The 26,909-nt window shown below is 44.6% G+C and overlaps 1 protein-coding gene across 6 annotated transcripts in view; it reads right to left on the bottom strand.

The window, feature by feature from the left end:
- LOC115156868 (partitioning defective 3 homolog) overlaps positions 1-26,909 on the bottom strand; it is a 246,517-nt gene that overhangs the window by 47,460 nt on the left and 172,148 nt on the right. For all 6 annotated transcript variants that reach the window (XM_029704658.1, XM_029704660.1, XM_029704657.1 and 3 more), the window contains 4 exons: positions 25,250-25,480; positions 24,813-25,047; positions 19,557-19,664; positions 13,667-13,915 (listed from right to left, as the gene is read on the bottom strand). In XM_029704658.1, the coding sequence (XP_029560518.1) occupies positions 13,667-13,915; positions 19,557-19,664; positions 24,813-25,047; positions 25,250-25,480 (823 nt within the window). The remainder of the gene's footprint in view (positions 1-13,666; positions 13,916-19,556; positions 19,665-24,812; positions 25,048-25,249; positions 25,481-26,909) is intronic.

Below are 26,909 nucleotides of genomic sequence, written 5' to 3' on the forward strand. Positions count from 1 at the left end.
CTAATAATCTAGGAGCCCAAATGTGACATCTTCTCATGTGAGAGAGGTATTGAGAATGAAGGGGGACGCCTGCCAACGTAGGAATGGGCCTGTCTCTAGCATAATAATGGTTTCTCTCGCTGGTGATCTGACAGAACTGTCACCACCTGCCTGCGTGTGAGTGATTTAATCGAGCAAGCTTTTCTTACTCTCCGCCGCTCCAGGTATCTCGGTAGGAAAAGGAGAACATTTGAAAGATTACGCAGTGTGTTGGAGAGACTAGGTAAACAACCACATATAACACATCCATATGGAGCGTCGCTGACGGCTGGGTGGGCGGCGAGAGAATACACAATGAGATCAGAAGAAGTGTGATCGGAAAATTGTGAAAACAAGATGGGATTTTTTATCTCGGTTTAACTAACTCACACGTCTGCCTTTGATTCAATATACTGTCGCGTCTAACGCATTTAACTTTTTTACCACTACAACTAAACTGTAATCATCTTCCAATCTTTCCTTAAATAATATTCATGACAACATTTCAGGTCAGTAAGGTCTTAACCTTGAACAGGGGTCACATCCCTGTCAGAATGCCATTCCTGAGAGGCTAAATATGACAGCCATGCATACACTCCTAGTCTCAGAACAGTGTTCATCAAAAGGCTGTCTGTCCCAAACTATGGATGCATCCCCAATGGCACCCTATTGCCTATATAGTGCACTGCCTTTGGCCAGGGTCAATAGGGCTCTTGTTCAATATATAGGGCAGGGGTATTCAACTCTTACCCTACGAGGTCCAGAGCCTGCTGGTTTTCTATTCTACCTGATAACTAATTGCACCCACCTGGTGTCCCAGCTGTAAATCAGTCCCTGATTAGAGGGGAACAACAAAATGAAGGAACTGGCTTTGAGGTTCAGAGTGGAGTTTGAAGGGTATAGGAATTGGATGCCATTTGTGACACAGCCTAGACCTAAATGGGATTTGGGATCCTTACAAAGAGCTGGCCACCTTAACAAAAGCCAGCCAACAGCCTCTGTCTACATCTCAGCTTCCCTCTCCTCTCAACATGATTTAAATGTGGATTGTGTAGAGATGACCACTTCTTGGATTCCCTCTCTACAGTATCTCAGCACTCCCACACAGACAGACACGGAGCTACATTCAACAGTGTGTCACCATCAAACACTCTGTGTTCACCTCCTACTATCTCCCTATGATCAGGTCCAGACATCTAGCCAGAGAGGAGAGCAGACCTGGTCGTTTTAGAAATCTATCACATACTTTGAGGGTTTCTTTAGCCTGCCTAGAAAGTGAGCAAGGATTGGCCCTTTTCCATTGGTTCCATTTCTCCAGGCAAGCTCAATAAACAGGGCAAAACAAGTATTTGAGCCCAGCTCTGAAGGAGAAGCTGGGGCCTTATGAGTAGAGATGAGCCACAGCCCTGCATGGCCTGGCCTCTGAGATGTGTGCAGTGTTGCCTGGCAACAGGAGTCCACAGTTCAAAGGTCTTTAATCAAAGAGTTTATTCGATTGTTTATAATCCCTTCATCTCCCCAGCTAGTTGATGCCATAATACAACCCAATTTAGGGTGAGCTAATGCTGTGTTCTGGAGGAAAGAGTAGGGCAGAACATGCACCCAATTCCCTATATTGTGCACTACTTTCGACCAGGACCCATAGGGCGTCTCCGGGGCATACCCACCCGGGAGATTTTTTTGTAGAACAACAGTGAGAAGGTCATTTGCGTGACTTTTTAAAAGGATAATCTACACCCAAAAGTAATTGAAATTAAATGTTGTTGACACCATCTGAAATAAAATGCTCCCTTTAAAGTCATTATAACCAGTAGCCCAACTGATGAAGCATAGTGGCTTTAAATAAATATGCTGAAGCATGAGACTGCCCATCTACATTTAACCCCAAAAGACTCTGAATGCATCAAATTCTACAAATATATGTTGTAAGATATCACTCTGATCTTAAAAGCGCATCTCGGCATAAATTATATTATTATAAAATTGATTAAATACAAATGTTTCCTCATCAATCTACACACAATACCCCATAACGAGAAAGCAAAATAGTTTTTTTTATAAATTTTTGCAAATGTTTATAAAAAAAAAAAAAATAATACCTTATTTACATAAGTATTCACACCCATTGCTGTGATACTCGAAATTGAGCTCAGGTGCATCCTGTTTCCATTGATCATCCTTGAGATGTTTCTACAAACATCAGGTGCATCTGAATACCTTCCGAATGCACTATATATCAATATTTTTTTATTTTATTATATTTTTTGGAGTAGCGGCGGGGCACCGCTGCTATATGTATATAGGAGAAACACTGTAAATGTGGGTCGGCATGCTGTCAGGGTTAAAGGGTCAGTGGTAGTGTGCAAAGTGAACCTAGTCAATCCACAGGAGAACTCAAGCCAAACGTCAAAGAGTTCTCAGCTGGATGGATCCAGAACTGATGGGGCCAAAGGGGAGTTTCTGGAGGGAATTATGTAAAAAATACATGGGACCAGCGCCATTAAAGGTTCATGTGAAGCACATACTGTTTGTGTAAATCACTGCAACAGCTGTCTAAGCTCTTTTACCAGTAATGCAATGTAAGTGCATTACGTATGTTGATGGACCTAAGAATGTTAAGTGTTTATGATGGATAAAAAACATATTGTACTTTGTGATACGATTGTATTTATACTACCAGGGTTACGTGCCTGTCACAGACCAAGGCTTCAACCAGTGACCCCAGAGGGAAGCCCATGGAATTAAATAGAACACTAATGTAATGCATCTCTATGGAGAAGCCCCTGTTGGTGGGATTCAGCTCCAATAAGGACTACGCCCGTCTGGCACCAGATATGAGAGTGGATGACATCATTCTGACAAACACCAGACATGGTCAATACGAGGCAGAACAGACGGCTAGACGGCCATCCAACTGTCCCTGAGTGACCAGGCATACGTTTAACAGGCAATTTACCATCATTTGGAATCTGCTGTGCTGACCTGTCTCTATTTCCTCTGCCCTGTAGTGTGTGTGTGTGTGTGTGTCTGTGTGTATATCAGACTGAGCCACAGGTTCTATGGTTCTCTGCTAATCAGTTTGGTGCCGTTGTCTGTTGTGTTCAGATGCAAACCAACCCCCAGAGGAGTTCTGTCTCTCTGGGAAGGGTCATGAACATTTAGCCACATTATTCACAAATGGAGCAGCCTCTAGATAAAAAGACAAGCTACAAAATGCATGGGCACTTTGAAGGAATACATTCTGTAATGGTATTCCGCCATTTTGTTTCAGTGAGGCAATATATGCAGTGTGTGTGTGTGATAAACAGGTGTAATCCTAATCCAGCATACAAACAGACAGACAGTAAAGAGATTGGAGGCTTATCATATGCTAGTAGGGAAGGATAGGAGGCAAAATCTGCATCCCGAATGGCAACCTATTTCCTATAAAGTGCTACTACAGGTCAAAAGTAGTGCACTATATAGGGCATAGGAAGCCATTTGACACTAATATCACTTATAAAACCTATTGACATCCTCACCCAGCTCATCCAACTCACATTCATGCAGCCCTCTTTTCAGTTTTAAACCTTAGAGTTGTCAAGGCAGCTAAGAGCATCAAAAACTTTTTAGGAATGTTTTGTTACTTGACTGACTGGAATTGAGCTGTACACAACACCAACAACCCAACCAATGAAGGCAAAGGGGACTAAAGCCAAAGGGGGCTAAGACAATGGCCATAGAGGCATACTCTCCTGCATTCAGACAGGATTAGGGTTGACAAATTCAGATAACTTTCACAAAATTCCCAGTTTTTCTAGAAATCCAGGTTTGGAAGATCCCCGGAATCAGGAGGGGGGGGGATAAGGAGGAAGTCCGGAATCCTACAATTAGGAATTCTGGAAAACCTGGGAATTTTAGGCAAGTTAACTGCCTCCCCCCAAACCAAAGCCCCATAGGCTGTTGCCAGGACCCCTGGATTAAGGAGAGAACAGAACAACATGTCTTCCTTATAGATTAACGAAGAGATGACTCCGTCGCAGAGAGGAGCAGATGGGAGACGGTAGATGATCGTTAAAATCTATAGCCACATATTTAACCAACAGTAACATATTACATAATGGTTTGTTGAATATTGAAGAAACACCCTGTAATAAACTGTTAATAACTGGTCCGGTAATCCATCTACTATACTGAAAGAACTACATATCTAAAAACGAGCTTGAAAAACACAGGTTCCATCCCAAAGGGCACCCTATATAATGCACACATTTGACCAAATGGGCAAAAAATGGTGCACTATATAGGGAAAAGGGTGCCATTTGGGACATAACCACTGCATCTAAAAAGCAGAAATGGAAATCTGTAAAGCAGATCAAGATATTAGCAAGAGGTCAAACACTGGATTAGGGTTTATCACATATACATATGTGGATGGAAAGGTGGATTAACTAACTGATGCCAGTCTGATATATCTGGTCTGGTTTATGTGTATGTTATTCAATCTGCTCTTTCAGAACAGCACTTCCTCTATCTTGCAGAGGCTTTTCTATCTCAACACATTATTATCTTACTATTTTAACCATTCTCCTTTCCTGAAACCAATATTTTGTGTGTCAACATCGTATGTTGCTGAATCTGCCTTGCTTATGACTATGTTTATGTGTGTAGGTGTGTGTGTGTGTGGGAGTGTGTGTGATTCCTGCTGGGTATCTGAAAGCCCTCTGCCTGAATGGAGGGGGATTAGCCGTGTGTTTACTCACACTGAATGTGGGAATTAATTGCCCTCTGGTACATGCATACACACACACACACACAATCCTGAGTGGGCCCACATTCAATTGCCTTTTCTATTCATCTGCAAGCTAGTAGACCGAACAAGGTTGACGCGACCCCCTGTGGTGTGATGTCACTCACTGTATCTCCAGAACCTCATCGTGTGTCCCAAATGGCACCTTACTTCCTATATAGTGCACTACTTTTAACCAGAGCCTTATATGGAATAGAGTGCCATTTGGGAAGTACACTCAGAGACGCTGCTTGGCTAGCTGTTTCATATCTTCTGCGTTTGTGATACGATGTGACCAATATGTTCCTTTGGAGCTGAGGGCTTTCTCTTACAGGCCTAAATGAATATAATGGAGCAGATTTAATAATAACAGCCTCAGAGCTGAGGAATCAAATCACATGAAATCCCAGAGAGGGAGCATCCAACCCGGGTCTCTATTCTCCTAGAGGGGGATGAAACAATACAGATACAGGAGTTCATTCACTTGTTTTACACTGCATGTGTGCCATTCACCATATATACACCAAGAAAAGAACATGCTTACTAATCTTAAACATGTTAAAGGGTACATCTGGGATTGGTACATCCATTTTTGGATTGGGGTATTTTTGATCTCATGGATAGGTTTAAGAATGTGAGAGTTGTTACATTTCTCCAGCCCCATCACGTTTACTAAAAACGTGTCAGGATGACCACTTCCTTGTTCGAATCCCAGAATGGCCCTTTCAAGGGAATTCTCCCAATGCTCTGTGGTTCTCACTAAAGCAGTCTCTAGATAGACCTAGTCAGTATCAGACAGAACGTCGCAACCCTGCCAGCCTGTGGGGAAAACAACCTGTGGTTACCTAGGTTACCCCATTGGCTCACAGCAAAAACGTTTGAAAAGGTCAAGTTTTCTTGCTGTATGCTTGCTTTAGTCAATAACAAAACTAAATTTAAGAAAAGTACAACATGTCTAAAGATTCCTTTTAAACATTGCCTGCTCCCTAGCGTTCACAAACGTAATATTGTAGGGCTTCCCTCATGCCCCTTTTCATGACGATGCTAGCAGCCACTTGAGTTTCCCCAACACCTACAACACAAACACACCGACTATACCGTTACCCGTAGAGTGGAATTACAAACGGACTGTACAAAACAAGTAAAATGTCTTACATGTGATGAAATGTTTTCCACACAGCCATACCAGGACACCACGTCCCCACATTTCTCATACCGAGCCACATGGCTCATCTCGCAGGCTCTATTTTCCAGACGTGGGAGCGTTGCGAACCGTCGGTCGAGATTTTTTCACCTGGCTGCATGTACAACACATCAGCTTTTTGTTATTTCTGTATATTGACAACGAAGTTGCCTCTTTTACAATGGGGGTCAACGGGAAAGAATGTTGGTTTTCCCCAATTTGTGGGTGTGGAATTCCTTATTAATACGCGACTACCGACAGGGACTATAGTGATGGCCGACACCATTGTTGCCAAGTAGGCTAGAACAGAGCATGCAGTCCTCTGTGACATTCTATTAGTAGTCTATCTGGGGGCTTAGGAGTCAAAGGATTATGACAAATGTTACCAGATGCCAAACGTTAACCCAAGACCTTGTGAAATATACACAGTAATTGTGGGAAAAGGTTACAGACGGAGAGGGCAAGTCGGACCAACCACAATATCCAGGAGAGGTTATGAAATTTGGCAGAGGACCATGATGGACTAGCCCACAGAGAGAGAGAGAGAGAGAGAGAGTATTCTTAACTTAAAACTACGACACCACCAACGCAATAAACATAGGAACGCCCTTGAAAAATACCAATTACAGCACGATAAACCCAATTTCAAAATTAATCATTTTCTTTCACTTGCTCTCTCTATAAATACTGTTACAAGGCTGACCATATTAACCCAATCGAGTTGCATTTTCATAGTGTAACAGTACCAAAGCCTATAAACTCCACAAAAAGCTCAATGCTGTTTCAACGATGTCGCAACCAGGGCTCTAAATTAAAACGTTTCATTGGTAGCATTGGTGCTCCCAATTTAAAAGTTAGGAGCACCACATGAAATTTAGGAGCACCAGAAATTACGATTTTTATTATTGATTGAGATGCAGCCAACAGTGCATTCGGAAAGTATTCAGACATCTGAATTTTCCCCACATTTTGTTACGTTACAGGCGTACTCTAAAATGGAATAAATTAAAATAATAATCTCAATCTACACACAATACCCCATAATGACAAAGCGCAAACAGGTTTTTGGAAATGTATTAAAAATAAAAACAGAAATACCTTATTTACATAAGTATTCAGACCCTTTGCTATGAGATGGAAGCCACTCCTCAGTAAAGGCACATGACAGCCCGCTTGGAGTTTGCCAAAAAAAGGCACCTAAAGGACACAGACCATGAGAAACAACATTCTCTGGTCTGATGAAACCAAGATTGAACTCTTTGGCCTGATGCCAAGTATCACATCTGGAGGAAACCTGGCACCATTTCTACAGTGAAGCACGGTGGTGGCAGCATCATGCTGTGGGGATGTTTTTCAGAAGCAGGGGCTGGGAGACTAGTCAGGATGGACGGAAAGATGAATGGAGCAAAGTCTTGAGAGATCCTTGATGAAAACCTGCTCCAGAGCACTCAGGACCTCAGACTGGGGGCGAAGGTTCACCTTCCAACAGGACAACGACCCTAAGCACACAGCCAAGACAACACAGGAGTGGCTTCGGGACAAGTCTCAATGTCCTTGAGTGGCCCAGTCAGAGCCCGGACTTGAAACCGATCGCACATCTCTGGTGAGACCTGAAAATAGCTGTGCAGCGATGCTCCCCATCCAACTTGATAGAGTTTGAGAGGATCTGCAGAGGGGAATGGGAGAAACCCCAAATACAGGTGTGCCAAGCTTGTAGCGTCATACCCAAGAAGACTCGAGGCTGTAATCGCTGCCAAAGATGCTTCAGCAAAGTACTGAGTAAAAGGTCTGAATACTTATGTCTAAAATGTCTAAAAACCTGTTTTTGCGTTGTCATTATGGGTGTAGATTGATGAGGAAAGAAAACGATTTGTGAAAAAAGTCAAGGGGTTTGAATACTTTCCGAATGTACAGTATATTGGGCCTATATGAATTCCAGCTACTTTTGAAGTACATCTTGTGCCCTAGAAACAAATATGTAACACTGTAAAGACATTTGTTTATTATAAAAGCTAAAACGCTGACACAAATACCAGCCAAATCAAAATCAAATAAAATGTTATTTGTCACATGCTTCGTAAACAACATGTGTAGACTAACAGACTTACAGGCCATTCCCAACAACAGAAAATAAGTACACCAGGAATATATACACAATGAGTAACGATAACCTAGCTATATACACAGGGTACCAGTACCAAGTCATTTGTGGATTATTAGGATTTTTACATTGTGTAAAAGCACTATTTTCCTATTGCGATGCATTACATTGTAAACGCTCTCTTTAAAAACGTAAGGTTTGTGATGACATGCCAGATATGTCATGAATTCATCACGAGGATCATTGATCTCATGAACAAGATATCCCCTTCCCTTTCTTTCTATGCCCCCAAATGTTTGGATATACTGGTAAAGTTACCAGGTTGTTAGCTAGCTAGCCAATGAGGTACTGTAACATGACTGAAGAAAGTGTAAACAAATGGTTAATGACTTGCGAGTACTTTTAGAGCTGGGTGGAGGGTATGGTGCTGTCATTCCACAGTATGATTAAGTTGACAGAAGTCAGTCACGGCTCTCAGGGTGGAGGAAATGGCTGACTTCTCCCCTGGGTTTCATGAAGCTTCTGGCAGACTCATTTTACGCTGCACAGTTAAATTGAAATTTCTGATGGGCCGTAGTTTTGAAAGCGAAGGCAATTAGAAAATGAATTCCGCTGTATATTTATGCAGCTGCAGGTTTGTTTTCCTTCTCAGTCAAGCAGCCAAATGGGCGCTGGAAGATTTTATAGCTCTGAGAGGAATTAAAAAGAATATTCTGGCTCTCTCATTTTGAGACAGACTAGGGCAGTTCAGACAGCACATCTCCCCCCTTGGTAGAACAGGGTATGACTGTCCACCATGATAATAATAACACATACTGTAAATACTATAGTGCCATGGACATGAGTAGGTCACATACTGTTGGTCATATCAATTACTTCATCTCTTATGACATTAGCCCTGAACTACATAGTAGAAGTTATACTTGGGGCTATGGCTATGAGATATGGTCAAAAGAGGTGCACAATTTAGGGAATATGGTGTCATTTGGGACGAAGCAAGGATAAAGGCGTCCGCATGCTTTCCAGCCGAAACAGTTCGGTAGAGTGTGGACACCCCTTCAAACATGTGGATTCGGCTATTTCAGCCACACCGGTTGCTGACAGGTGAATAAAATCAAGCCATGCAATCTCCATAGACAAACATTGACAGTAGAATGGCCCACACTGAAGAGTTCAGTGACTTTCAACATGGCATCGTCATAGGATGCCACCTTTCCAACAAGTCAGTTCATCAAATGTCTGCCCTGCTAGAGCTGCCCCGGTCAACTCTAAGTGCTGTTATTGTGAAGTGTAAACGTCTAAAAGCAACAACGGCTCAGCAGCGAAGTGGTAGGACACACAACCTCACAGAACAGGACTGCCGAGTGCTGAAGCGCACACTACCGAATTCCAAACTGCCTCTGGAGGCAACGTCAGCACAATAACTGTTTGTTGGGAGTTTCATGAAATGGGTTTCCATGGCCGAGCAGCCGCACATCAGACAAAGATCACCATGCGCAATACCAAGCATCGACTGTAGTGGTGTAAAGCTCGCCGCCATTGGATTCTGGAGCAGTGGAAACGTGTTCTCTGGAGTGAAGAATCACGCTTCACCACCTGGCAGTCCAACAGAAGAATTTGGGTTTGGCGGATGCCAGGAGATCGCTACCTGCCTGAATGCATGGTGGTCTGGGGCTGTTTTTCAGGGTGCGGGCTAGGCTCCCTGAGTGAAGGGAAATCTTAATTAACGCTACAGCATACAATGACATTCTTGGCGATTCTGTGCTTCGACTTTGTGGCAACAGTTTGGGGAAGGACCTTTCCTGTTTCAGCATGACAATTACCCAATGCACAAAGTGAGCTCCATACAGAAATTGTTTGTCAAGATTGCCGTGGAAAAACTTGACTGGCCTGCACACAGCCCTGATCTCAACCCCATCGAACACCTTTGGGATGAATTGGAACGCGAACTGCATGCCAGGCCTGATCGCCCAACATCAGTGCCCAACCTCACTAATGCTCTTGTGGCTGAATGGAAACAAGTCCCTGCAGCAATGTTCCAACATCTAGTGGAAATCCTTCCCAGAAGAGTGGAGGCTGTTATAGCCTTATTAATGCCCATGGTCTTGGAATGAGATGTTCAACGAGCACATGTCCACATACTTTTGGCCATGTAGTGTATTATGCCGACTGTGTGACATTTTTGTTATTTTTGGACTTGGATTTTTCGGGTGTTCGGGCACATAACATTTTTGTCTGGAGGCAAGCCGAAGTCTATGTCCCTTCGTCGGTGATTGGTCAATAGTAGGGATTCTTTAATAAAGTCTATCATTCAACGAGAGACGACTTGTTTTCCTGCACATTTATTTATTGAGAAATATTGGCCCAAACATCTAAGATGTAAAATTGCAACTAAGATCTTCTTGGCAAAAACGTCAAAATGAATGACAGACTTCTTGAGTTATTTCGGACTATTTTGAAGAAGTGTATATTGGCTACGGCGTCTCAAAACAGACAACCGGTACTATTGACACTTTTCTTTTTTTCATTTTCAAGCGAAGGTCTTTTAAGGGAGTATACGAGCACACTTGCTCAGTTAGCCTCCAGCCGAACTGAAGCATGCTGACGCCTTAAGGCTTACCAGAGACGATTCTACCTGTGCACAAGCTACCAGGGCATGTATGCTCTCCTTATAAAAGGGGTATTTCTCCAGCAGAGCGCCATGTTTCTTTCTCCCTTTCAGCTTCCTGTTCTGTGTATAATGTCCACAGCAGCAAAGCTCTTATATCAGTCCTTACTGCCATACAGGACCTTAATGACAAACATTCCTGCTACTTGACTTGGGAAAAGCTGCAGGGTTCCCACCTCGCTCTCCCTCCTATGGTGGGCTGTTAATAAACTTCCTGCTCTGTGTAGAAGTCCTAAAGGAAACACACTTCCTGGTTTTCTCCTGTTAGTATAACAGCCTCTCCTGACGTGTATTTTCTTATAGTTTGAGGTCTACGCAAAAAACCTAACATCTTAGATGTGTTTGTTGTTACATGTACCAATTTTCAACAGAAAGTTACTGACACAAACTCTTGTTTAAATCTTATGGTCTGAGATGTTGCCCAGTATTGAGTAACAGATATATAAACATGAATACTATCGCACCAGTTCTGCTTGACATGTGCAGTGCCCCTTGGAGCATAGTGTCCAGTAATCAAGTTGAACTGACTACATATAAATCCCTATAAAGAAACAGGAAAGTAAGTCCAACTTAAATACATCTTCAACTTGCAATAAAACATATTTTACAATCAAATCAAATACTCTACTTCTAAAAATTCCCATGGTGTAATACGCTGTGCCTCTACTTCGCAGTGGCATTATTTCCAAACGCTTTCCAAGGGCATAATGATGTTCAGAAATCGAATAAATTCTGCGTTCAAAATGGCACCCTATTCACTAGATAGTGCACTACTTCTGATCAGGGCTCTGGTCAAACGTAGTGCACTACATAGAGAATAGGGTGTCATTTGGGATGTAGACACGTTTCTAATAAAGTTGTAGGTTTGTGATGATACATCTGCTTATGATTAATGTCTTCGGGGGGGGGGGGGGGGGGGGGGCAAGTCTTTCACAAACCTCATCTCCCCTCAAGAGATGCACAGTACAACGAAACAATGGCCGCTCTAACTTGAAAAAACAATACCATTACCATCTGTGACCCGACAATGGTGAAATAGCGCTGAACAGCCAAACACAAGCAAAGATTAAACCGATTGCGCCAGTGGTTCTGATGCAACGGGGTCATGAACACGCACGACGTCCCTGACTACGTTGATTGAACGAGTGCTCCATGGTATTGCTAGCCTCTTAACAGCCACAGGGCATGGGGATGCTATTCATTTCTTCTTCACACATCCCCTCTCTAGAACTATATCCAAACCTTAACACTGCGGCAGCACAATGAATTATACATCAACACTACATACAGTATTAATACATCTACACACATCTGCGTAGAGGGACATGTGAAATAACACCCAGGATAACTGTATTCACTCTGGCTAGGGAAATCATCCCAGGTTATTCATCTGTACTGTGCTCCAGGCCATACAGTTCTACAGTGGAATACTAAGGCTTCGGCTCAAATGGCACCGGGGCACATAGGGACCAGGCACATAGGGATCTGGTCAAAAGTAGTGCACTATATAGGGAATAGGGTGCCATTTGCTGTAGATCGAGGGCCCGCAGACTTATGGTTTCTCATCACAGCCTTTAGTGTGATGTGAAGTACTGTCACTGCAGTGGCCCCTGTGTTCACTATGGGATCACTGGGACACTGACTATGAATGAATAACATAGTAGGAATAAAGATTGTCAATATACGATTTGATGTATTTCATGTATGACCATTGCTGCGAAACCAATTTCCTCAGGGACAATAAAGTTGAAAGTTGAAGTCAGTCTTGGGAATGGTGTAAGATGATTGACAGACAGCCAATCTCAAAGGAAAGTGAACAGTCAGCCTGAGGATATGTTTCTCTATGTTTGCGTCTCAAATTACACCTTTATCCCTATTAAGTGCACTACTTTTGACTAGGGCCCAAGTAGTGCCTATTCCCTATAAAAGCAGAAGCAAACTATGTAGGAAATAGGGTGGCATTAGGGACGCATACTATGATGTGAACATGTAAGAGACGGGGGAAGTAGATCAGGAGAGCATAAGAGAAAATGTAGAAATACTGCCTTCCTTTCCCCCCGGGAACAAGGTAATCACCAGTGAGTCCCAGTCAGTAGAGTGGTGACATTTAACTGCCTGTACTTGTTTTCCTGGGGTGAGATTTGATGGCTGGACTAAGACACAAGTCAGAGTATATCAACCTTCTACACTGAGAGTATATCAGCCTTCTATACTGTAGCGACTCAGTGCTAGGATATAGAATACTTATAGACGAAAGTGAGTGACGCAGCATAGAAATGTGGAGGCACTGTATTGCGCAACAGCGTCTCTCCTAGCATTACTCAGGCAAGGCACAGCAAGATACTATTCTCTCAGGAATGAGTTCTTCAACACCTCAGAGGCTTGAATCTATAATGGTGAAACAGCCACGTCCGTTTGCGATATTACAACAACAAAAGAAGTTACTGCAAACCATGAACACTGTTTTCCCCCTTGGCAATCATTGTACGCGTGATAGCAGAGCACAATATGTACTGAATTTTTTTTCCCATTTTGTGAGACGCTTCTCATCTCGGCAACAAAAACAACAGTGGTAGGGCTGCCAGTGGCGCCGTGCCCCATACCGCAGATTCCATCTTTACATGATGGTCTGTCTATAACACAAGGATAAAACCAAACTGCCATGCAGAAGTGCTACTTAATAGTGCTTGATATTACTACCACTCTTCATCAGACCTGGGTTCAAATACTATTTTAAATCATTTCAAATACTTTACCTGTGCTTGCCTGGGTTAATGGACCAATATAATAGTCCCACAATGGCAACCCCTGACCAATCTGGCACTCCTGGCAGGCTAGAGCCAATGGCCAAAGTATTTGAACGATTTTAAATAGAATTTGAACCCAGATCTGCTCCTCATAGCGTGGGATAGACCCTCGAGCCCCTACCTGTCGGCGGAGGGAGGGCGTCCATTTGCATTGCGGGTTTTGCCGACTTGTGTGTACATGGAGGAGTCTCGGTGGTGGTTGTCTCGGGGGCTCTGGGGCCGGCTGTGCCCGCTGTCCAGGGACGTGTCCAGGGGCCCGATGCCTGCGTAGGGGTGCTCGTCGTCTCGGCTCAGGTTGACATCCAGGATCTCAGCGTAGTCCCTCTCCCGTGCCTGGCGCTCCCGCAGCTCCCGGGTCTTAGCCTGGATCCTGGAGGAGAGAATGTTTCATTATTGATTCCTCAAAAAGAAAACTGTGGATGCGTCCCCAATGGCAGCATACAGTGCCTACGGAAAGTATTCAGACCCCTTGATTTTCCCCCCTCATTTTGTTGCGTTACAGCCTTATTCCAAAATGGATAAAAACATAAAAAATCCTAAGCAATCTACACACAATACCCCATAATGACAAAGCAAAAACCGTTTTAGAACATTTTGCAAATGTATTCAAAATAATAAACAGAAATACCTTATTTACATAAGCATTCAGACCCTTTGCTAGGAGACTTGAAATTGAGCTCCGGTGCATCCTGTTTCTACAACTTGACTGGAGTCCACCTGTGGTGAATTCAATTGATTGGACATGATTTGGAAAGGCACACACCTGTCTATAAAAGGTCCCACAGTTGACAGTGCATGTCAAAGCAAAAACCAAGCCATGAGGTCAAAGGAATTGTCCGTAGAGCTCCGAGACCAGATTGTGTCGAGGCACTTCCTAGAGCTGGCCGCCCGGTCAAACTGAGCAATCGGGGAGAAGGGTCTTGGTCAGAGAGGTGACCAAGAACCCGATGGTCACTGACAGGGCTCTAGAGTTCCTCTGTGGAGATAGGAGACACTTCCAGAAGGACAACCATCTCTGCAGGACTCCACCAATCAGGCCTTTATGGTAGAGTGGCCAGACGGAAGCCACTCCTCAGTAAAAGGCACATGACAGCCCGCTTGGAGTTTGCCAAAAGGCACCTAAAGAACTCTCAGACCATGACAAAAAAGATTCTCTAGTCTGATGAAACCAAGATTGAACTATTTGGCCTGAATGCCAAGCGTCACATCTGGAGGAAACCTGGCACCATCCCAACGGTGAAGCATGGTGGTGGGAGCATTATGCTGTGGGGATGTTTTTCAGTAGCATGGACTGGGAGACTAGTCAAGATTGAGGCAAAGATGAACGGAGCAAAGTACAGAGAGATCCTTGATGAAAACCTGCTCAGACTGGGGCGAAGGATCACCTTCCAACAGGACAATGACCCTAAGCACACAGCCAAGACAATGCAGGAGAGGCTTCGGGACAAATCTCAATGTCCTTGAGTGGCCCAGCCAGAGCCCAGACTTGAACCCGATCGACCAACTCTGGAGAGACCTGAAAATAGCTGTGCAGCAACGAGCTTGAGAAGATCTGCAGAGAAGAATGGGAAACTCCCTAAATACAGGTGTGCCAAGCTTATAGCGTCATACCCAAGAAGACTTGATGCCGTAATCGCTGCCAAAGGTGCTTCAACAAAGTACTGAGTAAAGTGTCTGAATACTTATGAAAATGTGATATTTCCATTTTATATTTGTAATAAAATTGCAAAAGATTCTAAAAACCTATTTTTGCTTTGTCATTATGGGATATTGTGTGTAGATTGATGAGGGGGAAAAAACGATGTATTCAATTTCAGAATAAACCTGTAACGTTACAAAATGTGGAAGAAGTCAAGGGGTCTGAATACTTTCCGAATGCACTGTATATTCTTCACCCTTGTCCAGAGCCCTATACAGCGAATAGAGCGCCACTTGAGACGCAACCCATGTTCACATTCTGAGTTCATAGGCAGCTGCTTCCCTCTCTAGAACACTTAAGATGTCTTTTAATAAACCCTCTTCCAGTGGAAAGCTTCCACTACTGCAATGAAGTACTTAGACAATCTGTTGAGGTCTAGGAGTAGGCTACCCTGGGAAAAGGTGGAGAGGCAGAACCTTCTACCTAATCAATGTCTGATCTGTAATGGCAGAGTTCTTTTCCCAAGGACCAGTTGAGAGCTACAATTCCTCCGGCAAAACACATATTGATTGGTCAAGGCCAGAGGCTAGTGAAAATCTACCTCTGATTGACTGAGTGGATGAATTTACTCAGGTGAGGGTCAGGGACCAGGGCCTGCATTTCACAGCTAGACAGAAAAACCTAATTGTTTTGTGCCGTCCAAATGGCACCCTATTCCCTATATAGTACACTAGGCCTGGTCAAAAGTAGCGCACTATATAGGGAATATAGTACCATTTGGGACACAGACACAGGCAAGCATCTGTCTGGTGAATCAACTGTCTGGAATATAAAGTGATCAGATTTTTCTTCACAGGATTATGTGTCGCTTATCCCACAGGACCTTCCATCCGAGTTTCCTTTCTTTCAGCATGTTTTATCATTATTGTGTAGTTGTTAGTTGCCACCAAGGGACATTATCATTACACAGTGGACACAATGGCACATTGTTATGTGTGGGAGCTGAGGAAAGGCCACTCATCATCCCTGGTTGTGATGCCCCCACACCCCCCCTAGTATAAAATCCATTATAGCTCCTATACTCTATGCCAAGTACAGATGTTTCCATCTCTCATCAGGGCCAATCATTAAGACCTCTGAGGGTTTCCTCACAGAAACATGTCAGGGCTGAGACCATTGTTTGGTCCAATGGTTGATCTAGCCCTTCTTTCCTGGCTGGCCCTCAGGCTTATGACCCGCGTTGGCACTTGGCATTATCTAGATAGAATCTCTCATTGAAGGGTGTTGAGAACATTCAGCATTTTGGTGGTAGGAGGCTCTGCTGTAGCAGTGCTATTTGTTTAGAAGATGGAGGGATTGACATCGTACCGGCTTTCATGTCAAGGCAGCTGCTTTTGTAAGGGTCCAATTCACAGTCGGTCGGTCTAGCTAGCCTGCTTAGGAAATAGCATTGGCGACCCCTCCACCTCCTCTCCTCTCAATGGAAAGGCTGCTGAGCCAAACAAAGCGAGGGAGCAGATTGCTATGTCTGCTCTTATCTTATCAGCAGCACCGTGCTTACCATCAGTAGCCTACTAAACTCCCCCAACACAAACCTCGTTTTCCCACGGTTTAAAGCTCGGTCTCTCAAGGGCCCGTTTCCTTCTGGTAATTTAGATATTCGCTGAGTCTACAAACAAGCTTTAGCTGGTGTCTGCACTCAGGGCAGGCTGCAGTGCTAACATGTTATAAGAGGCACATGTTTCCATGAAGAAATCCTCAAAATATTCAAAAGATGGTTCAGTCTCCTCAACTCAGCGACTGCCTGAAATCTGTGATGTCTTTTCAATCTCATCAGGGAAATATTATTGCCTTTTCGGATAAATATTTTCACCTATAATGACTTTATTTCATTTCACACTTAAATGGGAAACCTGTTTCCTTGACGAATTATTTCATTATGTGGCTAATGCACATTTCTTGGGGCATATGTAGATTTCCCAGTTGAGTGCTAGATGAGGAAAAGCTGTCTGTCCTCCCTTCTCTTTCCCGGCAGTAAAGAGGTCCAGAGAGAAGCGAGGGGATGATAATTGCAAGTTGAAAGGCTGATAATTGGCAAAACTGTAATTATGTGCTCGGTGAGGTACTCCCTCCATGCAGTTAAAATGACTACCTTAGCTGTTTACAAGGTAATGGTTTGTAGGGGGGGGGGGGGGGGGTGTATAGGTAGTTAGCACACTGGGAATACAAGGGTTTCATCAGGACAAAGAATGAAGCGGCATGACTGATGGGGCAGCAGGTAGCCTAGTGGTTAGAGCGTTGGACCAGTAACCGAAAGGTTGCAGGAATGAATCCCCAAGCTGACAAGGTAAAAATCTGTCATTCTCCCCCTGAACAAGGTAGTTCCCCGGTAGGCCGTCATTATGAATAAGAATTTGATCTTAACTGACTTGCCTAGTTAAATAAAAACAGATGATGCACCCATACGGACTGTACCTAGAGATCCATCTAGAGATTAGTAATGAATGTTATCAGAAATGTTCCATTGGTGTGCTTTATGCAGAGACCCATATAACACAGTAAAGGAGACATACCTTCAATATTGGCTACTACAGTAGATGATGCTATATCAAGTCAAGTCCGATTTATTCATACAAGTGTTCCCTATTGGTTTGATCATAATGCTTTTTGGTAGTCTCACTTCTCAGTCCTTCATGCCAAGATCAATAGCATAAGTATAGTATTGACTTAGGATCTACATAACAAGTGCATCCATTCCACTTACTCCTTTCTGAATCCAGAATTTGCGACACTTATTAGCCGAGAGCCAGAAGCAGAGAGCGCCATTTTGTTGATTGGCGTGATTTTATAATGACAGTTCCTTTGATTTGGTCTCCATGTCCAAGTGATTGGCTGTGCATCACAGTAAGGACAGCGCGGTAATGACAGCGCGGTAATGACACGGTACGCAGAAATCGAAGTGTGCCGTGATGAATGTTATGATTGCTACCCCGCAGTCGGAGCTCTAGATATCTGGGCTTGAAAAGAAGCTCTCATGTTGTCACAGATTGCCCCCAAACCTTTCACTCCTCCTTCAATAGAGGGTAAATCAAAGGAAACACTCAGTGCTTCAGTCGGGTGGTGTAAATCAAGCGCCAACCAAACACACCCTCTCTCTATTCTTTGTCCTGCGTCTCAAATGGCACCACATTCCCTACAGAGTGCACTGCTTTTGACCAGGACCCACTGTTTAGGGAATGGGGTGCCATTTGGGACGCGCCCCCTGTCTCTAGTCTGTGTGTGGATGTAGCTATTAGTTGACCTGTGGGATCACAGAAAAGGACGGGGGTCATTGCCAGGGCAAGCAGAGCAGGCTCTGTCAGTGAGGTGTCCTAATAGGCTGACTTCTGACATTCCTACAGCTCTGGGTGGAAACAGAAGACCTTGGTCGTGTTCCTCTGCTCAGACTTTGCACGCATCAACCAATGGTTGTGTTCCACGTGAGAGACTGTGCCGTTGGGCAGCAGATTTCTATAGCATTTGATGTGGTAAGCTGATGCCCAAAATACCTATTCAAGCGTTGTAAGATCTGGCATGGGTCAGCAACGTCTGAGCAGGGGAACGCAGCCTGTGTGACTAACAAGCTAGCCTTAGCTTCAGTTTTGTTTTGCATCAATGGTACATTACAGTGATAGCAGTGTCTTGCGCAATATCCTATCAGTATGATTTACGGTAAGGAGACTATAGCACTGCTAGAAAAACAGTTTTGCTTTTGAGGAATCCATGGTTGTGTCCCAAATGCAATAGTCTTGGAACAGAAACAGCATAGTCACACAAGAACATTACAAAAATAGGTGGGATCACAATTTTCAGTTGCATTTTGTCAAATCAGTTAATACTCAAAATTAGAGCATATGTAACTTTCATAATGTGAATAATTGCCCTCAAAACCACAGTCTGAACTGTCTAGGAATGATAAGATCCAAATTCTAATATTGTGAAAAATAAGACTTGAATGCCATTATGGAGTTATCATGCCCCGAAAACACAAGCAGATGAATTAATTAAACATAGTGTTGTAGTGTGTATGCGTGTGTGTATGTTTATATATGTGTGTGTGTGTGTGTGTATGTGTGTATGTGTGTGTGTGTGTGTGTAGTAATAGCTTTGGCATTTACAGTCTGGTGCCCAAATTACTGTCACAACTCCCACCTGCCACTTCCTTCATTAGGCAGTGTGTAGCTCGTAGCCTGGGGTTGGCCTAGTGGGTAGCACCACTGCCTTTCAGCACATACGCACTAGTGTGTGTGTGTGTGTGTGTGTGGGATCAAATCCCAGTCCCAGAGCAACCTTGACACTGAGTGTCTCTCTGTAGACAGACATACAGACTCACCTCTCCTGTTCTAGTTTCATCCTCAGTGTCTCTTCTTCTGAGGCCTGCAGCTCCTCCAGCCTCCCTTTACGCTCTAGTTTCTCTCCGTCCTTGCGGTGTTTTCCAAACCTGAAACATTGGGGCAGCAGACAAAGACAATTTTACCAAAATGGCTTTGATTTTGGTCAATTTAAGGGCCTCCTAAAAGGCACCCTAATCCCTAGTGCACCCCTTTTGACCAGAGCCCTATGCCATGGGACCTGGTTAAAAGCAGCATACTATATAGGGAAAAGGGTGCAATTTGACAGACCAAAAAAATTCTTATAAATTACTAATGACGATCAACTCTGCCATTCTCTCCAACTCTCTTCTAACAAACATGCCATCAAATATTTAGCTTTTAAATTGTACTTGACTGAGTTTGCCCGTGATCAGGTCTGAAGTTGACAGGAGACAAGATCATATTACCATAGCCAATCAAAGTAATTATATTCATGGGAAGGGAAATAGTAGTAAACCAAATGGGAACTACTTGAAATTATATTTCAGCTTGATTGACTCCACATAAAAGGCACCCTGTTGATTAAATTACTTTGCAGCCCTTATTTATATGATGGACCTAGGCTTATTCAGAGGGAAATTGGCCTGCAGAGAGTTGAGTTTAATCAGCTGTAAAGAAAACCAAGAACTTCTCAGCACACACAGAGAGATGTATAGAACAATCTAAAGGAGCAAGAGAGAGTGAGTGACCGAGAGAGATAACGAAAGGAGAAAGAGTGAGAGACAGAGAGAGATAACGAAAGGAGAAAGAGAGTGAGTGAGAGACAGAGAGAGATAACGAAAGGAGAAAGAGAGAGAGAGATAACGAAAGGAGAAAGAGAGTGAGAGACAGAGAGAGATAACGAAAGGAGAAAGAGAGTGAGAGACAGAGAGAGATAACGAAAGGAGAAAGAGTGAGACAGAGAGATAACGAAAGGAGAAAGAGTGAGACAGAGAGAGATAACGAAAGGAGAAAGAGTGAGACAGAGAGAGATAACGAAAGGAGAAAGAGTGAGAGACAGAGAGAGATAACGAAAGGAGAAAGAGTGAGAGACAGAGAGAGATAACGAAAGGAGAAAGAGTGAGAGACAGAGAGAGATAACGAAAGGAGAAAGAGTGAGAGACAGAGAGATAACGAAAGGAGAAAGAGAGTGAGACAGAGAGAGATAACGAAAGGAGAAAGAGTGAGACAGAGAGAGATAACAAAAGGAGAAAGAGTGTGAGACAGAGAGAGATAACAAAAGGAGAAAGAGTGTGAGACAGAGAGAGATAACAAAAGGAGAAAGAGTGAGAGACAGAGAGAGATAACGAAAGGAGAAAGAGAGTGAGAGACCGAGAGAAATAACGAAAGGAGACAGAGAGAGAGAGAGGGGTGAGCGGGAAAGACCGAAGGGGGAGGTCCATTACCTGATAAATTGATCAACAAATGGACTCAAATGTAGCATAAAGCCGTTGAAAGTGTTAATATGAAGTGCAGCCCTATCTATCACAGAGACAGCGGGTGACAGTTTCTCTTTCCACTCCGGTGGCTTCCATTAAATCTCCTTAAAATCACCAGCCACGTCCCAAATGGCACCCTATTATATACAGTATATAGTGCACTACTTTGACCAGAGCCCCTATGGGCACTGGTCAAAAGTTGTAAACTATATAGGGAATAGGGAGCCATTTGAGATTTCCCCCCCCCAGTCTCCTTCAGAAACACTGGCAGGAAGAACCAGTGAAACTTTCAGAGATTAGAACATTCATCATGACAGAAGTGCATTCAATATTCTGTGTACAGTTAAGCACACAACCCTCCTCTCCTCTTCCGACTTCTACACCACTTATAAGATAGGGATTTAACAAGAGGTTATTTTAGTTAAAGAAGCAAGCGACTGGGGAAACTTCAAGTTCAAGGGCTCTGTTGACAACGTAAAAAAAGTCTTAAGTGAAAGTGTCATAAGAGAAAGACAAATATTTGAGGTGTTTATTTCCGAATCTCTCAGAACGTCCATGAGAAGATTCCATGATGTTTTGATATCAAATGCTAGGGATATGAGATGCACAGGACCAGTCATGTATTTCAAACTCATCTCAACAAGTATGTGTAACCTTTATTTAACTAGGCAAGTCAGTTAAGAACAAATTCTTATTTACAAAGACGGCCTACACCGGCCAAACCCGGACGACGCTGGGCCAATTGTGCGCCGCTCTATGGGACTCCCAATCACGGCCGGTTGTGATACAGCCTGGATTTGAACCAGGGTGTTTGTAGTGACACCTCCAGTACTGGGATGCAGTGCCTTAGACCGCTGTGACACTCGGGAGCCCCAGGTAAAGTGATAAGGCCTGTCTTGACAGCGGCAGCACAGTCAAAATGTCATTACAAGTCTTACTGACTCTAGCATTCATTACCGATTAAGCACAGCTTCTTGAAACCTTTCATAAGTTACAGTACTAAAGGAAAGGGAAAGGAGATACCTAGTCAGGTGAAAAACTGAATGCATTCAACTGAAATGTGTCTCCCGATTTTAACCCAACCCCTCTGAATCAGAGAGGTGCGGAGGGGGGGCTTCCTTAATCGACATCAACGTCATTGGAGCCTGGGGAGCAGCTGTTGTGGGGGTAAAGGGCAGAATGGCAGATTCTTGCCGGATTGGGGATTCTTCACATTACCATACTGTAGCACTGAAAAAAACCAACCATACTGATGCTGTCACGTGTGTGTTTCTGGGCAGCGGCCATCTTGAGGATGCTGCCAAGTGAGCAGATTGGGTGTTGCTTTGAGTCCAAGTGGTGATCAGAGTAGAGTAGGTGAGGGAGGCTGCTGTGGTCTAGATGGGGCTCTGATGGTAATGACGCTTTGATTGGGCCGCAGCGTGTGTGTGTGTGTGTGTGTGTGTGTGTGTACGCCTGCGAGCCCAGTGAGATGAGAGGGTCAGATCTAACTAGCGTCGCTGTCTAGCGTCTCGGTTTGAGAGCAGCGAAACACTCCAACCAGACCTGGGTTCAAATACTATTAAAAATCATTTCAAATGCTTTATCTGTGCTTGATTGATCTTCCTAACATTGAGTTGCACCCTTTTTGCCCACCAAACAGACTCAATTCGTCGGGGCATGGACTCTACAAGGTGTCAAAAAAAGAGTTCCACAGGGAAGCTGGCCCATGTTGACTCCAATGCTTCCCACATTTGTGTCAAGTTGGCTGGATGTCCTTTAGGTGGCGGACCATTCTTGATACACACGGGAAACTGTTGAGCGTGAAAAACCCTGCAGAGTTGCAGTCTGGCACCTACTACCATAACTCGTTGAAAGGTACTAAAATATTTTGTCTTTCTCTGTGCCATTCACCCTCTGAATGGCACACATACACAATCCATGTCTCAATTGTCTCAAGGCTTAAAAATCAAAAGTCTCCTCCCCTTCACCTACACTGATTGAAGTTGATTTAACAGTTGAAATCAATGAAGGGAGCATAGCTTTCACCTGGATTCACCTGGTCAGTCTATGTCATGAAAGAGCATGTTTTGTACACTCAGTGCACAATATGGACAATAGGTGAATAGAAAATGTGTGTATACAGTAGTTACATAGGATGAGCCATGACTAGAATACAGCACACACATATAAAGTGGATAAAACAGTATGTAAACACTATTAAAGTGACCAGTGTTTAATGACTATGTCCAGGGCAGCAGTCTAAGGTGCAGGGTAGAGTACCGGGTGGTAGCCGGGTAGTAACAGTTCAGGGTAGAGTACCAGGTGGTAGACGGGTAGTAACAGTTCAGGTTAGAACCGGGTGGTAGCCGGTTAGTAGTTCAGGGTAGAGTACCGGGTGGTAGACAGGTAGTAACAGTTCAGGGTAGAACCGGGTGGTAGCCGGTTAGTAACAGTTCAGGGTAGAGTACCGGGTGGTAGCCGGTTAGTAACAGTTCAGGGTAGAGTACCGGGTGGTAGCTGGGTAGTAACAGTTCAGGGCAGAGTACCAGGTGGTAGCTGGGTAGTAACAGTTCAGGGTAGAGGGTGGAGGTCGGCTAGTGGGGATTATTTAACAGTCTGATGACCTGGAGATAGAAGCTGTTTTTCAGTCTCTCGGTCCCAGCTTTGATGCACCTGTACTGTCTCTGCCTTCTAGAAGGTAGCAGGGTGAACAGGCCGTGGCTCTGGTGGCTGAGGTCCTTGATGATCTTCTTGGCCTTCCTGTGACACCAGGTGCTGAAGATGTCCTGGAGGGCAGGCAGTGTGCCCCCGGTGATGCGTTGGGCTGACCCCGCGCCACCCTCTGGAGAGCCCTGCGGTTGCGGACGGTGCAGTTGCCGTACCAGGCGGTTGATACAGCCCGACAGAATGCTCTCAATGGTGCATCTGTAAAAGTTAGTGAGGGTCTTAGGTGCCAAGCCAAATTTCCTCCGCCTCCTGAGGTTGAAAAGGTGCCGTTGTGCCACGGTCTGTGTGAACAGACCATTTCAGGTTGTCAGTGATGTGCACTCCGAGGAACTGGAAGGCAATATTGAGCAGCGGTTTCACAATGCTTTCAGTCACTGAAAGAAAATGTTTAAGTCATTATCGAATGAAACCAAAAAAGGCAAAGTCGTGGGCTCTGAAGTGCGTACTGTATGTGTGCGTTTGCATACAACCACTGATAGTGCTCATGTCAATGGGAGGAGCACACCTCCGTAATGATTTGATCCTGCAGTTCCCTGGGACTATCGCAGCCAAACAATTCAAGCTTCCAGCAACCTTTAGGCCAAAGACACACACACACACACACACACACACACACACACACACACACACACACACACACACACACACACACACACACACACACACACACACACACACACACACACACACACACACACACACACACACCTTTAGGTCAAACATCTGATCTGCCAGGAGATCCTTCTCCTTCCCACTGGATCTCATTATTCTACACTGTTAGAAATCAGTCAGCATTCTCCTTGCCACAACCACCTTAGCGCACTATTCCTTATTTACTGCACTACCCTTTACAAAAGCAGTGCACTACCTTTACAGAAGCAGTGCACTATACACGGAATATGGTGCTATTTGAGACAGAACCTGTGTCAGAACCATTTAAGTAAATATGACGTTTGAATGCATCATTGGCATCCCAGACAGCTCAGAGACCATCTCAGACGATCAGATGAAAGACATGACCCCAGGACCCACTGATAATGGTGGGTGAAACACTGGTAAAGGACACAGGGCCGTTTTTGTGTCTCCTACCTGAACATGTCTCCCAGTCCTTTCAGCATGCCTTTCTTAGCCTTGTTCTTGCTGTCCTTCTCTTTGTCCCGGTCTGGCTTCTTTTTGTCTTTCCCTCCCTTGTCCTTCTTCTTGTCTTCATTGGTGCGGTTGCCGTTGACCAGCGATCTCTCTGTGTTGGGCAGTGGTGTCAGATCTGCCACAGTGGACACAGAGTCGCGCCCGGACCGAGAGCTCTCCTCTGTGTCCTCCTCCACTAGAGAGATGGAGACATGGAAAGAGATTTATACATGGGATAATTATTAAGTCCTCAAATTCTGACCTTTATATGCAAGGCATAACTTGAAATGCTGGGTAAATTCTTCATGCAGCGATATCAACGGAAGATGTGCATTAACGTTTGGTTTATGGATCCGAAGTAGTTAGATCTGTCCAATAGAAGTCCTGCTTCATCTTACATGTCTCCATGCCCTCGTCGTCCTCCTCGGTGGCTGCTGGCCTGTCGTAAGACTTGTCAATAGCGGCCCGGAAGCTCTCGTTACAGCCACGCCCCCTGATTATGCGTGGGCGTGGCCTGTGGAAGGGCATGTCACCGTTGAGCGTCACCTCGGCAACGGCGGTCTGTAAACTCTCCAGAGAGCTGGACTTCTTGAGGCCTAGGGAGGGACCCACGTCCCTGGTGGAAGACCCTACGAAGAAGCAACAGTATCCAAAGTTAGTTAATTGATAACACAGCTTTGAGTGAACTAAAGGAACTTTTGTATTTGCAAATGCACTGTTTAACGAAAGCATTTTGTTATTGTACTTTACTGCCTGTGAGTTGAAATGAAAACTTGGGATAGAGCTCATTTTTTACACTATGTGACACAACCAAAACAGGTTAAGTAGCATTTGGAAAAAGGGGATAAACTCAATTCTGATACTAGATAAGCCTAAATAAGTCTTGTTTTAGAGAGTAGGTGTACAGTACATCTTTTTTCCATCACTCACAGGTTGAAGGGGTATTGTAGAGAAGGTAGAGCGGTATGGAGGTGAAGAGAGAGGATACATCTGAAGTGTCCGGGGCCCATATAAAAGTAGTGCACTATATAGGGAATAGGATGCCATTTGGGATGCAAGCAAAGTGAGGGATGGATTACCTCAGGGGAAAAGACCAGCAGGTTTGCTCTCGCTCTAATCCCCAGGGTATACTGGAGCAGAGGTACCGGGTAAACAAGAGGCCCAGGGTACATCTCAAATGGCACCATATTCCCTATTTAGTGCACTACTTTTCGCCCTATATAGCATTTTTTGGGAAGCAGCACACACTTTAATGTGGGTGGCCATGGATATGGTGACTGCTTGCCTGGGAAGGAGGGGGAGTGAGGAGAAGTGGAGCGGAGCGGAGGAGGAGTGGAGCGGAGGAGGAGTGGAACGGAGTGGGGAGGAGAAGGAGCGGAGCGGAGGAGGAGTGGAGCGGAGCGGAGGAGGAGTGGAGCGGAGGAGGAGTGGGGAGAAGGAGCGGAGAGAAGGAGCGGAGCGGAGGAGGAGTGGGGAGGAGAAGGAGCGGAGCGGAGGAGGAGTGGGGAGGAGAAGGAGCGGAGCAGAGGAGGAGAAGTGGAGCAGAGGAGGAGTGGAGCGGAGCAGAGGAGTGGAGCAGAGGAGGAGTGGAGCAGAGGAGGAGCGGAGCAGAGGAGGAGTGGAGCAGAGCGGAGGAGTGGAGCGGAGCAGAGGAGGAGTGGAGCGGAGCAGAAGGGTGAAACCTGAACAAGCAGGGCTGGTGACTATTCATGTTCATCATTCTGTCCTCTTAACATTTCACTGAAGCAGCAGCTGATAGGCTTTCATTCATCAAAACCCATTCATTTGGTTTTCGCGTTCAGCCAGAGGCCGCACCGCACGCTTTCCAGTCACACCTCAGCGGTAGTCTTCAAAATTACACTAACTCATACCTCTGACAGACGGCGGGAGTCAAGAACAGCAGGCAGTGGTTTGTTTGAGAAAGAGTTTTGGGCGTTTCAGAGAGTCAGACCTGGCAACCTCTTACAGGTCTGCACTGGCATGTTTGTTTCAGATATTCCGCCCTGGCAACTGAGCCTTATGTAAATACATGGCTGTGGTTTCAGATAGCAACCTCCA

The sequence above is a fragment of the Salmo trutta genome, chromosome 21, assembly GCF_901001165.1.
Source record: "Salmo trutta chromosome 21, fSalTru1.1, whole genome shotgun sequence".
Taxonomy (NCBI): domain Eukaryota; kingdom Metazoa; phylum Chordata; class Actinopteri; order Salmoniformes; family Salmonidae; genus Salmo; species Salmo trutta.